This window comes from Aquila chrysaetos, chromosome 6 (genome assembly GCF_900496995.4).
Source record: "Aquila chrysaetos chrysaetos chromosome 6, bAquChr1.4, whole genome shotgun sequence".
NCBI lineage: Eukaryota > Metazoa > Chordata > Aves > Accipitriformes > Accipitridae > Aquila > Aquila chrysaetos.
Genome location: NC_044009.1, coordinates 46,955,884 through 46,971,682, shown reverse-complemented (window position 1 = coordinate 46,971,682; position 15,799 = coordinate 46,955,884). Strand labels below are relative to the sequence as shown.

The window sequence follows — 15,799 nt, the reverse complement described above, 5'->3', positions numbered from 1 at the left end:
CTCCTCGAAGAGTTAATCTTTCTTGATTCGCTAATTCACATTCACTTCAGCGCTTCACAAAAGCTGCCATTTATTAAATACGAGATTCAATTCACAGATAAACAAATATGATAATGTAATCTACACTTAAAATAATAGCTTGGCTTCAAAGTTTTGGGAGAATTAGGAGTTTTCCCTTTTTATGGCTGTTCTTAGCATTATTTCTTGACATAACTTCAGAGCTCAGGTCCTGTAATCGAGGTCCACTGAACTCGTGTTTCCACACAAGGCAGGATCTGTGTAAGGATCGAATCCCATCCCACGGAGAGCACTGAATTCAGTGGGAAATCTGCCAACAGGAGGATGTTAAAGAGCATTTAGGAGCTGCATCCCATGGCCATTTTCCCTGCTCTGCAATTTCTCTACCATTCCATCACATGTTCTTCTCTTTCCATTACGACCACCTGACTAATCACAAATTGCTGCCTAATGAAGAGTACTAGCATTACAATACTTAATTAGAATTAAGAGGAAGATTTACTTTAAAAACCTGACAGACCAATATGCCCCAGAGCCAATCTCAGCAGTGCAGAACTAGCCCAAAATTTCCATGTCCTGAATTCTTAATTAAAAGTTTGTCAGAACTTATTTTAAGGGGGGAGCCTTCCCCTCCAGCATCCATTAACCTCAAAACAAGTGACTAAATTGTTTTTAATCAGCTTTACTTCATAGACAGCTTGATAAAAAGAAACTCAAAGAAAGCGCAACACTTATCTTTAATTTCCACTCAACAGCCTTCAGAACTACTGTATAAAGGTGGCTCTCACAATCATTCCTGTCCAGCATGCGACATGCAGGACCGAAGGAATTTCAGCTACAGAAAAAGCCTTCTGTAGGGCCACCCAGCAGAAAAGGATTAAATTACACAAAAAAAGCCCTTCTTTTTTCCTCCGCTAAAGGGGCTGTGGTCAGAGATCAATGTGAGAAGCTGTCTATTGAAGTTAGACTCGAATTATTCCCTTATATAAACCTCGGGAGAAACGTACCGCTGACCCCCACAGCACGGCAGACAACCAGAGCCCCTGGGTGCAGCTCCTTCACCTCCTCTGAGGAACGCCGAGCACAGAAGACCTCATGGCTGCAGGCTGCTCCCAGCCTTTTCTTCTACCCTGACCTCTCTGCATCTCTCCTCTCCCCACACCCCAAATCCTCCTGCAGACTGTGATGGAGGGAAGCCCTTAGCCCCACACGCCACCGGTTGTTACAGATATTCACTACCAGGTCTCAGTCTCCTCTCTGCAGAATCAGGTTTAGTTTCTTTCTTTTAATATTACCTGATGAAAATTAATTCCTGGACACTACTACATATAGAACTTAATTGGCTTACTTTGAAACATTTTTTTCTTTTGTGAGTTATATCGTACGAGTTGGATTCCAGCCCACTAAACCTCACATACAGAATGCAATAAAATACAGCCAGTCGTTTCTTTACCCTAATGATCTTCTGTTTAATTTAAAGCCTTTGTACTGTTTTGACTATTTCTCTTGGAAAAAAGTCTTGGCTAAAATAATTTTGAACTGAGAATTGGGCAATTTTCTGTCTGTTAAGAATTTGAAAAATATCAAATGCATTAAAAACTGTTTTCTGGCTTGTTTTTGCCTGGCATCCTAAGGAAATCAGGCTATGCCATTGTGCTGCTTATCCATCTGCTGAACACCAGAAAATTTTGAAACCGTTTATTAATGTAAATGAAATTTGACAGAGGGGTTGGTCCCTTAAAGAGTCAAATGCCTACTTGAAATACCAGCTGAGCGTTGGAGTAAGTCACAAACCATTGCCACCACTGAGGGAAAGTTACCCCTCTGACGTGTTTGCTGGCTGGACACAGGCTGGTCAAAACACCAGAAGAGGACAAATGCTACCAGTATGTAGAACGTGAAACTTTTCCCATTCATTCTCTTTTTTTTTTTCCTTAAAGTATTTTGTGAACATCTCTGCAAACCATCAGCTCTCTCTTCAATACGACAAGTTCAGAAGGGCTGCTTAAATGAAAGGCTCACACCTGCACAACCAGTGCTGGGCTCTCTTGAAATTTAGCTACAGGATCCTTCAGAAAAGTTGTGTGAATGGTGCATATACATATGCTATAACACCTGGTTAAAGACAAATAGCTTAAGGACAGTATTAATGCAAAAAGCTTTGAATTCATGTATCTCAAGGGGATATCATGGGTAGGAAACTAAAGCCCAAGTAAGTTTTGAGGTTGCAACTATGTAAAGAGGCTCTAAAAGTACCATGTCAAAACCAGGCAGAAAATACCACTGTTGTGAATGCTATGAATAGCCCCTGGTTATTTTCAGAGAGCCCCTTTATATGTATCAAAAATGACAAGGGTGGGACTAAAGCATAAAATGCCTTAGAGATTCTGCTTGGAATGATGATAAAACGATGTCGTAAAGCATCCCCACTTCTTTTATTTCTCAAGATTGTATGCCTAGTGCTGTGTGTTTGAGAGACTTAACACAAACGTTACCAAATCTCATACAAGGAGTGTGGAAAATATCTAGGTATGTTAAACACTTCCTTCACTAGTAGAAAAGCAGTGAAATCCTTAGCCACTTTTGGAACCCGTTTAATCCCAAAAAACAGAACCCTTATGGATGAGATTAACCCTCACTGTCACATCTTCCATCCGCTCCTCCTGGTAACTTCAGCCACCTTTGGGTCGCAGATCCAGAATCCTGTGCTTAACACTTTTCAAATCGATCCTTGTAGCCTCCTTCCTCTTCTATCCACATAAGCTAATTTTAAAACTTGTCATCTACCTACTTTTCAAATACAGTTCAAAAAGGATCCTATTTTGTTCACATCTCCCCTTTGTTGAATCAGTGTTCCTTAAGAAATACAACAACTCTCCAAAAAGAATATGAACTCAACATGCATGTGAAGTTATGCTTAGTTTAAAGAAAACAGCCAAACAGGTATTTTATGCTGCATGTTCCATTTCACTGAGAAAACAGGAATTGCTATTGGCACTTACAGGTATTTTTCTCGTTTCTCACTGAAACAATCTGGGATCTTTGTCTACAATACATTGTGAGGGGCAAAACCAAATAAATCTATTTTAAGATTTCTTTTCCAGACTTAAAGAATTAACTATAAATACTTTTGCAGTTATAAAATACAATACAGGAACCTTATTTCAGTCTCATAATTGAGAGATTAGAAAGCATCAAACTCAGTAAAGATTCCCTAGACATTAAAAACCAGTTTGTAAATAAATAGTTTAGAAGTATACATTTGCACTAGCCTAGTATACAAATATTAATACTTCTATACAGTTTCTTCAAACCTCTTCCACCAATGTAACAGACCTACAGGTCACACACACACGCCATGCTCTTTAGGTAACCTTTATCACAAACTCAGATCAACTTATGTCAAACTTATTCCATAACATTTAAAACATAAAGGGCAATACGCATCTTGCCATAGTAAGTGATGTTCGTATTTTTCTTAATGTTATAATACCCATTTCTGAAAGGGCTACCTTGAACCTTCATTCCAAATCTACAGGTGTTTGAAGCTCAGGTTCATTTTTTTAAAAAATCAGCCCCTGCTGCTCCCTCTCACTAGTGCAAGTGAAAATCCATCTCCTCTCTGCTGAAACAGCCACAGGGAAGAAATGGCCTTTGCCCTCACATTTTAACACTGCTCTGAAGTCTTGAAAAACATCTTTTGGAGACATTAGGTATCAGAAAGGAGCACTAGATACTGAAAAGAATTGTGGTTTTGCATAGAAATTAATTTGAGGGCATTCTGCACCAACCACAAGCTCACACTTAGCTCAGCTGGCACAGAAAAAAAAAAAAAATATTTTCACAGGTAGCTGTAACACCTTTTATTGACAAGCATAGGGAGGATGAAAGCTGGCTATATCCCTAATCAATTCCACTGGTATCTCTGTCTGCCAACTACACAGAGCTAACACCACCACTGGATATTGATTATAGCTGCCTTCTGGACGACTGACACAAATCACGCCACCAGCATTTGAAAAAGCACAGCCACAGTTCAGCTGGAAATCATGCAACATCTTTGCATTCAAAGATAAAGAAAATTAATCTAAGTATGTTTGAGTTTATCCTCTAGATTCAAATCCACAACCTTCCAGCCCTCCAGCATTACATATTTCAGCCTGTATTTTAGCACAATATGCCTGACTCTAAGACACAGATATTTACACTGATGTAGCTACTACAAGAATTGCTTGGACTTTTGAGTTTCCATCTTCCTTGGCTTGTGGGCCATATGTTTGCTATGATATTCAATGAAGTAAAACTGTTAAAGTGTGACTAAGCAAAAAAAGCTCTCACTTTTCAGCAGCTTACCCTAAAATTAACCTAAAGCTGATCTTCTGTTTCTTTTGCAGACATCAATTTCAGTAGAAGATGCAAAGACAGTAAATTCACTTGAACTCATGATGGTGTCTGTCCTCAAATTCTCAGTGCACCAGTCCTAGAGCAAGTCATAATCTGCATTTTGTCTTTTTAAATGTTTCCAGTAGGAGACATCAAATTTTTGGCATGGTACCAGCTACTGTGAGGTAAGGCTTGATGGAGCTAACTACATCCACCCCACCTGGCTAGTAAACAGCCAGCCTGCTCAAAGAGCACATCAATCGTTGCGACTACAAAAAAAATGGGTCTCAAATCTATTGAACGAACCACACACCATTCTTCAGAATTCCTGAAACACTCATAATACTCATCAGCCTTGCTACGCTACTACATATGCTTCTTCCACCACAGCTGCAAAATGAGAAGTATGGTTCCTATTTAATTGCTAGAAGGATCTGCATGTTGCCTTTTAGGATTTGTGTTTCTAACAGTCACGAAAACATACCGGTTTGGGATCAACAGCTCCACTGATGGGATATGGTGGGGTACACTCACGAACTAAGAGCAGGAATGAGCAATGTGGTGCAGAAGGCTGACCCCCATGACAGTAATTGAACCTGCAGGCTTAGAAGAGCTGGTACCTGTTTAATTTTATTGATTGTATGTGCAAGTGTGTCGAGCAACTGGATAATTTTACTGTTCCCTACAAAATAATTCCAAATCTTACAGCTGTAAAGTTGTCTCACCTCCAGTTTGCATTTACCTGAATAGTCCATAACATATATGTATTAATCACACCCGCCCCAGGCAAAACTCCCATTGCAAGTTTTGTCCTGCTAATGCTGACAGCACCAAAATTTGACCACAGCAGTATATACGTCTGTCTTTTTGAACCTCGATGATTTAAGAAGCCAAGACAAAACAGTTCCTAATCCATCGACTGAGCTATTTAACTTTTAGCTATACATCATTCTCTCATTCACTGCGTATCACTAGAAGCGTACTCTCCACCCGCCCCTCTCAGTAAGTCAAAGCCCTCACGGGTACACTCTGTGTACAGGCAGATCTGGGAGAAAGCATCACTGAAGAAAAATGATTTTCGTAACTCCATGTATTAAGGCCAGATTAAAGACAGGTGCGTTTCCACGTTAACCTGAAAACAAGTATTTTAAGTTTACAAACAAACCTGCTCCCTTTAGTTTCCAAAAGTTTCAGTTTCTAAAATAAAGAATGATCACAATCTAAGCTTATCCTACTCTTAGAGGAGAAACAAAATCTAGATGTACCATTACACATGGTGTTGTGTCACTGGACACAAAGCATCAATGGAGACTTAAGATCTTATTCTGATATGTCAGAAAGAACTTACTTAAAACTTACTTTCAATAAATTGAACACAGTAAATCTTTTCTCTGAGAAATTAAACAGACTCTGCAAATTCATTCTATATCATTAATCCATTACAAGAGGAAAAAAAAAATCAAGAATTCTCCACAGGTAGGAACTTGGTTTTGCTGAGATGTATGTTAAAACAGAACTTCTCGGAAAGCTGCTAGCTTCGTGCCCTCAACCAGGAATAAAACCAGACATCATCCCTACTTGCAAGCCCCTTCCTTCTGAGTGACAGCCCAGCTGTCGGGGATGATCCTGCCTCTCGTGACGCTGTGCACCCAGCGGAGCACGCATCGCAAGCTGCCTCTGCAGACAACCGCTCTCGGGGACCACAGGACACGCTGTGATTGAACTGGAAGTACAGACAGGTAACTGAGCGCACCATTATTAATATTCTACCCCCAAAGAGTCTTCAGCTTCCGTAAGTGCAGAGCTTCACTGTCAGGCTCTGGCAGAACATAATATTGGATCTTAAAATAACACTGCTTTGATTACCTTACTTCCCTTTACTCTTCGCTTGAATTCCAACAGGATTTCAGTGTCTGCTCTGTCAATAGAGCCGTGTGAATAATGGATTTCTGTTTGGGCACTGAACCAAAAAAAAAAAAAAAAGGAAAAGGAAAAGGAAGAAAGAACTCTGTAACTCTGTTTTAAGTAGACGGAAGAGAGACTGGGAGAGGATTTAGGAGAAAAGTAATTTCAAGATAAGGCAAAATGTTTGCTTAATCTAAAAGGAATATTTTGCTTTTCTATTAAAAACATCTTTTAAAAATATTTTGATTTTTTAATTTTGTTTAAGACTTGGTCTAGTTCATTTACAAAAAAAGCAAACATTAATCACTTAATCTAAAAAATGCTGAAAGAAAACATTTTGACTCTGAAACATTGTTCTCCAGTTTTACATATAAAACTGTCAGATGGAGTAGAAGTTTGGGAATAGATGTATATCAGCCCAAACATGTACTTTTTCAGTGAACTTAACAACACTTAAAAACAAAAACCCTCTTGTCTTCTTGGCAAGGGCCACATTCTAGATACTAACTGCCTAGAACCAAAGAGATCGCACAGAAAAATAAAACAGAACTGTTGTGCTGAAATGACTCTTACCAGTACTCCCAGAACACCAGCAGTAGTAGTAGTAGTATAAAGGTTTTCTGCTTGAAAGCAAAAGAAGCAACAGGCCTGAAAGTTTGATGAACACCCTTATCTTGGGGGTTCCTTCTGTTCACCACCCCCTGCAAATATGTCCAGGGTTTTGGCGGGGGGGGGCTAATCTTAGTACCAGGGAAAAAAGGAAAAAAAGAAAAACAGACGTTTAATCATCTGGCATAACACTGCTGAAATGAGGATGATTGATTTTTTACTCCACAATGATTTATGTTCCCGACTGCTCTTTGCTGCCACTCGTGCAGCCCCGTGTCCGGCAGCACAGAGGCTCAATGAGCCCAGGCTCAGGCAATGGGTGCTGCCCCCAGCTCGGATAACTCTTGCAGCTTGAAGCCAGCAGCTTATTCCACTGAGAATACTTAAAGAAAACACCTTGTCACCATAGCAGCTGACAGTAGGACTGCAGTATGTTTTCTTTCTAAGCTACTCTTGGCAGATTGTCTGTACAGGGTGGTTCGCCCCTTACAGCCGGGAGTCCCAGGACCTGCCAGATATAATTCATTTATCAGATATGGCTGGGAAGGGTGCACAGAAACCTCCAAATTGCCTGGGAGCACCTAGGTGAGGCAGAAGCTGCTGAAGAAGGTGGCTTTGTGACAGGTCCCAGGAACAATCATTTCAGTGCTACAGGAAAAGAGAGACAGCAATGTTCTTTTAGGCACCTCTGGACTCTGCTCCTCCGGGTTCAGCACCTGCATGTCCCTATCACTGCATGAATTGTGCGTGAAAAAGGAACCAATAAATTATTTAGCACTGTTATAAATACTGTCCTCAAAAAGGAAGACAACCCCACAATTTTAACTCCCACAAAGCAAAGAAACCCTGATACCCAAGATGACAGTATAGAAAGGCAAATACTCAGCAGTTTTTGAATTGTGATTAGATTTGTTAACTAGGAGTAAAACAGCCTGAAGTCAGCAAAATCACATGATGTTTGCATTAAATGTTGTCGCTGATCAGATAATTTCTGATTAAAACAATGAAGCCTTTGGGTATAAATTATTTCATATTTTTGATTATTTAGACACTATGCTGTTCACTATCACAGAGAAATCATCTTTGTTACTAAAAGTTCTTCTGGTAGGAATCAGAACAAGCAGAAGCAAATTAATAAATGATGGCATGGGAATCACAACAAAACGGATTGCCGACTTGCGGGTATGATTCTGAATAATAACATTTTACAATCTATTCAAGAGCATTGCTAATAGGTGAGATTTAGTTTACAGCATTGTCAGAAACATTTATAAAATGCTTGAAAAATGAATTGTTACTTTTATGAGTCATACTTGTTATTTCATGAATTTATTGTTGCAGTTCCTTTTACATATGTTCTCAGGTTGTACTCCTCACCATAATAACTGCTCTGTTCACAAGCTACATGATTATAACATGCATTTCTAAAAGCTGCAGTTTGGTTCAACATTTGCCTTGTTTCGATCTATTTTTCTATTATTAATACAGCCTAAAATAGGTATGGAAAATAACAATAAAAAAGGTTCCCAAATTCCTCCATCAGAATGAACCCAACAACATTTATAGGGTAAATCCAGTTGTATTTCTTAGCATCTAAATCAAAAGACTGGGAAACTACCTATGAAGGCACACCAACTCCTTTTTGGACTGAATTTTTACCTGCTGACCCTGAGCCAAGTTCTGCTGTCTAATATTATCTGCAGTTTTCTGCACGCCACTACAACATTGAGTTCCCTTTGTCTCACCATACTCAAAGTGCTTGTACCTATCACGAAGACCTAAGAAGCAGAGCACACAAAAGATGCTTTGAGTCATTGTCTTCAAAAAATGAAATGCAATACATTTTGGCTACTGTCCAATTGCATTTTAAAACGAAAAAGTTTCGACCTTGTTCATGGTTTTGTATCTTCTGAGCAGCAACATTTAAGGAGAGCAGGTGAACTGGAAAGTTTTCAGAGAGTTATTTTCATCTGGTCAATGCACAGTAATGTTTGTCAGTTCTAATCAAGACTGTCCAAATTCAAACGTCAAATACTTGTAACTATCTGCTCAAGAATACATTACAAACAGGAGATTATTCAATTTGTTGTTGAACAACCTAAAACAACAACTCTGAGAAAAACCACAAATAATTTTTGGGCTGTCTGTGAACATAAAAAAGTTTTCAAATAAATTCTTTGATCTGAATTATAGATCCAGGTACCCAGTGATACACTTACACAATCCAATTTTTAGTATCATCATCCATTTTCCTGTACTATTCTTTTGGCTTCACAGACTTCCCCAAAAGTATCCGTTGTCCTTCACTAGCAAAATAAAAAACACTTTGCTGAAAAATTTTGTTTGGAAGAAGCATCCAATATAGGTCTTTCCCCATTCTATGCATTACTTCATTGCATTTCTACACATTATTTAATTTCATTTGATGTACTACACTACTGTCTTCTGACACTACAGAAGAGGCGCACTTGAGGGATATGGACCAGACAATAAGAGTTTCTCGCAAGCATCACATGCATGTTCAATAACTTATGCACAGAGACAGTGCTAGGTGGGAGCAGACAGACACCTAACAATGCCAAAGTAATGAGATGATTATGGTCTTCTCATTCCTCCTCATCTATGCTAACTGCTGCAAATCACAAATTACAGACTCCAGCTACTCCATGAAAAAATGCTGTATATAGTATGTGCCCTGTGGAGGCCCCTTCATTATGGACCCCCTACATTAACCTATTTAAGAAACAAGAAGTCATTTCTGTACGTCTATACCGAGAGGAAGTAAGAGTGCTACATCACTGAAATTCATACAAGCCCTTACATAGAGACATTCCTTTGACAGGGAAGTCTTCAGAGAAACCCTGCAAACCAGATAGACCCATGTGTGACTTGCTCCCGAGTTCCAGCTCCAGGTCAGGCCAGCAGCAGTTTGTTACCTGGGTCATTACTGCAAAATCTTCTCACCAGAAATGATGGCTTTTTAAAATGGAAAGAAAGGACACTACAGGGAGCTCTGAAGGCGAGGTTTCAGTTGGAGAAAGAGCTAAGTTAGCCACTGCTCCCTGCTCACCTCCCAGACAGGTTCCTCCCAACCCTCTTTCAAGGTACGGGCTGGCACCACGAGCATGCAAGAGACGTGGCATGGGAGAACGACATCGGGATGACCAGAAGTGGGCAGAAAGAGCTAATGCCTTCTTAACTTCACTCACTGTCTATCAACAAGTATCAGCGACAAAAGATGCACCTCCAATCTCCACCTTGCTGGAGGGAAGTTTAGGCCAACGGCATCGCACAGGCTCTGCCGGCAGCAGCAAAGTCGTCTGCCATGGGAGAGAGGACTGAAAAACATGGTCAGTTCCCTTCTGCTGCAGTCAATGTAATTAAAGCTCATTTTTGGCAAGGGAAAAACCAGTCTCCTCATGAAAAAGGCCTCAGGTCTCTGAGGTGTGGACAGCAGTATGCAACAGCCCAGCATTACACAGCAGAGCATGGGCTAGCGAAGGACATGGGTTCAGCCACACTGTGGACGGAGGGAGAGGGGAAGATGGGCAAGGAAAAGAAGCCGTGATGCCAAGCTCTTCTGCAGTATGGCTTACACAAACAGGACTGACAGATCAGCTACTTCTAACTTCTAAAGAGACGTGAACTAACACACTGCAGCAAGAAGAGGAGAGCATCATGCCAAAAAGTCTGGCATTTATATGAAAATGAAGATGTCTTGCAGACAGGGATACACAGAAGACCCAAAGTACCCTAATCAACATACTCCAGGCCCAAATGAACTCTTGTTAAGATGATGATACATTGGATTTTGTCATTTAACGGGGTCCAAAAAAATGCATTTTTTTATCCCTTTAGGCATTCAGTGGGAATACTGAGCAACAATGCCAGGCACAGATGACAGAATGACTGGATAAAAGACTGGATTTTAGGATACAGGGATGAATCCGACAAAACATGCTTAAGCAAATGAAAATACCAGCACATAATGCAGCTACCTCAAATGCTTTCAGCAGAGCAGTTACTTGCACGGAATTTTGAACCGCATAATGCTATGCATTAGTACAGGCCTGTTGTGGGGTCCGACTTGGAGCCAGGGAAGCTTCTAGCAGCTTCTCACAGGAGCCACCCCTGCACCCCTCCCCCACTACCAAAAACCCCAACACAAACCCAAAACAAGGCCTTATGCTATTTTACTTGTAACTGATATGTCTCACTGTTTCACATGACTCCCTACTGGCTTCCCACTGCCAACTGACCAACTATTCCAGGCAAAATACTTTATGTAACTCTGCTGCTTACTCCAGCTTTTATCCAAGAAAATACACCACTTATTGCAATGGGAATCCAGTTAAGAGAACATTACAGAAGGAAAAAAGGTTATAAACAAAGCAATTAATATCACTAGATTCACAGAAGCAGCAGCAAATTTACTTTTTTTTTTTCAGATTTGACTTTAAGGACTCCACCAGTCCAATCCTACTGGAACAAAAATTCAGAAAAGTTTAAAACTAGTATTAACCAGTGCTTCTCATCTGCCTAGCGATCTGGCTATTTCCTTGTGAAAACTTCTCAATTAGAACTGGACAATGATCACAGCTAGTGACAATGTTTGCCCCGGGGTGGTGAGGTGGGAAGAATGTCCCAACTTTTTTTTTCTTGGTAACAAGAACATGCACAGAGTAATTGAAGTGGAAAAGTGAGAGACTCCCAATATCTTGTTGAACAATTAAGTGAAGAAGAGACACTTCAAAGGCATGGCTTCTTAAGGATCATAGTCACAGAGAACAGTTTGATCAGAGATCAGTGAGCATCTGCCATGTTATGCTTTCGTTCCGAGTTGCAAGTTGGAGCATAAAAATGGATGTTGGCACAGTTTTAACAGTGCGAAGTACATGGTGCTCCTTAGCAATACAAGACTCCATCTGCACACATCACTGCAGGACCAGACCTACAGTTATGATCACACATCGGAAGAGACCACTCAGACCAAATTCAGAGACAGCTCTCTGCTCTCCAGTATATTCTAGCTATGTTGTTTTATAACACTTGATTTATTTTGTTGCCCCGTTTTCACAAACTTACAAGAAAATCACATTTTTTTTAATGCATTTCAGGAGGATCTGTGCTCTTGAGGCAAAGCAACCATCGTTTCATTCTGTCCGATTCTAATGCCTCATAAATGACACACTGTTTTTAACCACTTGCCAATTAACCCCTGTTGTTATCAACTTGAAATTGTTTCCTGTGATCGGTCTGAGCACCATGTAAAAGAATTCTCCATTTCAGATACAATATCAGGCTCTAAAGTTCCATGATTTTGCCACTTTTAAGATGATAGCACAGTCTCACTGCAACTAAGGACTGCAAAATCGTGCTCCATGTAATTGAATCTAAAGATCTGACAACACTGACCTTATCAAGAAATGAAACTTTTGGCTGAGGTTCAAACCATGCACAAGAAATAAGCTCTTGCTGGTTGTTTGTAAACGTCATATAAAAATGTACTTATTCATTATTAACAACTTGTAAACTGAACACACCGCAGGTCTCAAACTGCTGCCAAGTAAATTATTACTTAGTACGATCATTTCATTTACATCTAATTCTTGTATTAATTTTGGCAGCACAACCGAGCATCCCTTTTCATGATTGTAAGAGGGTTATTGTAACGAGATAAACATTCAGACAGCACACTAAAAACTGAGGATAGAAGAAATGCTAGGAGCTGGATTAATTTTGTGAATGCCCATAGTGCTGCTGGCCTCAGTGACAGTCCTACTTTAGTACAAGTTGTGCAAAAAAAAGGATTCTAGGGAGAACCAGGCCACTGGTATCCCACTTTTGTCATGGTAAGGCCAGCAGTGACAACACGTCCTGTACTGGTGAGCCACCTCCTTTAGGATAAAATACAGTAAAAGGCTCCAAGCAAAATCCCAGATCATATCAGCACTAGGCTTTCGTGAGCATCAGAGTCAACTCAAAAATCTGAAAGCTTCATAAAAATTCAGTAAGGAGCTATTGTAAACAATCACAATTGCTCTACAGCAGAATGACATTTTAGAAGGAGGCACAAAAAACCATGGGGCTTTTAAGATGATACCGTTACGCACCTTTCTTGTTCTTGCATACAGCTTTCAGCATGCGGTTTCCAGGTCCACATTTTCCACGTTCGGTCATGCATATTCCTTCTGAAATGACCCACTCGTAACACACCGGGTCTTCACAAGGAATAGATTCAATTAAATGCGGACAACCTGCCAGAGTGCCTACCGGATCCACAACCACTTGCCTTTGTCTCATTCTAAAGCCTGGAAAAAGAGAAACTGAATTAACTGGACAACAGCAAAAAATATTTACACCAATAATCTAATAGCAAGAGGACTATATAGGGCATCTGGAATTGGAGGATATAAAGACAAACGAGCACACCACTTACAAACTGAATTGACTGAGACGGTACTCCGCTGTATGTGCCCACAGTCCGGGCAAGCAAAATCTAATAGTGTGTAAAGAACTCTAACAACCCACATTTTTCACATTTCTTTTTCCCTTTCATCAACATTAGATAGAAATACACATGTCCAAATATAGGAATTTGCCACTGATGCATATATTAATATAATAACAACATTAAAATAAAAAGAGAGAAACAGTTAAGGAATTGAAGATATAAAGGACATCTATATTCTGCCTGGGAATCCACTAATGAAAAGACTTATTTTGAGATACAGCAGAGCAGTTTACTAAGAAATTAGTATTCTGCTTTATGAAGGTGTAAGGATTTCTGATACATAATGCATATCAGACCTCTTTGAAATGACATCCTATTAAATTGGAAGATTCAAATGTAAAGTGGAAGAAAAAGGTTACAGAAATAATGAAAGAATTCATTACATAATCTACCTCCTTCTGAATAAAACCAAAAGTCATGTTGCTACATAAAATGCAGAACTAATACGCAAGCATCTTTCAGCATGTTTTGTTATGTAAATGACACAGAATTCTAAGAAAGGCAGAAAAAAATACATGGTGGTCTTTCCCACAACAGTCTCAGACAAGGGGCAAATATATAGCATTAGTGGAGGCTACATGGAAATGCCTTGGCCATGAAACAGAAAAGAAAATGAAAAATTAAACATTCCAGAGAATATAACAGACCAAACTTCCACCGTTCTCAAATAAGCAAAAAGAAATCATACAAAACAATTTAAAAATTAAATGGTTTTGCCAATCTTTTATTTAGCCATATATTTTTTATTATTTCTTTTTTAATTTGAAAAACTCTGACCAGCTCCAATCACTTCAAAAACTTATGCTGTCTTCAGAAAAGTGTAATTTCCAAATGACATGAACTCCAACAGTCATCTTTTCAACTTAGAGTCTTAGGAAAGCCTCTGCAATGAATATCAGCGTTGCAGCAACAAACATGTACGCTAGTCAATTAAGATCCAGGGGGGTTAAATTATATTTGCATCCTCTGCTTCCAGGAATTTAAACCAAACCCAGAACAGTGAGAACAATCTCTCGGGTCAGCCTAACTCCAAGACGGAAGGGCTGTGGGATACACCTCAGTCCTGACGCCTTCTAACCTCACCCAAGCATTGCCCTCGAATCCAGGCACGCAGCAGGACTTCCGACGGGGATCACGGAGGGACAGCGTGCCACTATCGAGGTCTGCAGCTCCTATCCCAAGAAATCCCCCTTTTCTACAACTTCAGTGCAGGATAAAAGGATCTGAATCAGGCTAAAATCTTATCTTTTTTTTTTTCTTCTCCCAAGAATAACTGCAAAAAGCTTTTAAAGGTCATATTCCACTCCTGTACGCACATCTAAGTGCTTCATCCTATGTTAGATTAATTTTTAAAAAAATACATTAAGCTCCCAACGTAGAATTTGACACCACTGCTTTTGCAATCTTATCATAATATTCCATTACCCACTTTAGATCCCCCAATGCTCCAAAAGCAATATATAAGAGCACCCATTACCTCTTCCTCCACGGCGGTCCTGGCAGTTCTCGTGAAGGCAGGGGCCCCACACCGACCAGGCAGACACCACGCACTCGGACGGGCATGGCAGGTTACACAGCTGGGAGGTGGAGGGAGCAGGACCCAGGCATAGCTTCCCATTAACTGGTCTAGTAACTAAGAGGGAAAAAAAGAAAGGAAAAAAGAAAAGCAGGGTTGTAACTTTGCCCTGACCAACGCACAGAGTCCGGAGTTTACTGCTGGCCTTAGTTTTCCAGAATGCACCAAAATCCAGTGCTTTTTTTAGGGTCTAACCTCCCAGAGCAAAAAGTTAATCCTGTGTTCAGCAAGGCACTTAAAGTTTTATCTAAATCACCCATACTCAGCAGGCCAATTAAGACTATGCTTAACGGTAAATGGGTGCTTTAAAACTAAATTCAGTGCTGATCTTCTCCAACGCTGGAGCAACAAACTGGAATCTAATCCCCCACATTTCTGGCCAAGAAGACCTCTTCACACCGTACTGAAGAGAAAGACGTATAAGAAGGAAATCCCAAAAGCTCACGCTGCAACTGGGAGCCAGGCAGAGACACGTGACAAAAGCCTGAGCACGGGGAATCTCCCCATACCCATCCCCTTCAGGGGCACCACCACCTCTAGATTACAGATGCAGGATCCAGACATCTGGATTTTCTTCATCTACTTTCAATAAAGCTGAGCAGAGCTCTCAGTTTCTTCTACACAGACATATGTAGAAAGCATCTTTCCTGCCTGGGAGGTGAGATGTTTACTCGAATTGCCTGCACCCAGGCAGGCACAGATCTCCAAATCTCTTCATCTATGAGATGGGCCAACCCCAAACTCTGCCAAAGTACCAGTTTTGTTGATACTGACAATAAATTTGGAAAGCTGAT

The 15,799-nt window shown here is 40.2% G+C and overlaps 1 protein-coding gene across 2 annotated transcripts in view; it reads right to left on the bottom strand.

Moving 5' to 3' along the window:
- THSD7B (thrombospondin type 1 domain containing 7B) overlaps positions 1-15,799 on the bottom strand; it is a 549,934-nt gene that overhangs the window by 174,445 nt on the left and 359,690 nt on the right. For both annotated transcript variants that reach the window (XM_030018353.2, XM_030018354.2), the window contains 2 exons: positions 14,907-15,062; positions 13,029-13,226 (listed from right to left, as the gene is read on the bottom strand). In XM_030018353.2, the coding sequence (XP_029874213.1) occupies positions 13,029-13,226; positions 14,907-15,062 (354 nt within the window). The remainder of the gene's footprint in view (positions 1-13,028; positions 13,227-14,906; positions 15,063-15,799) is intronic.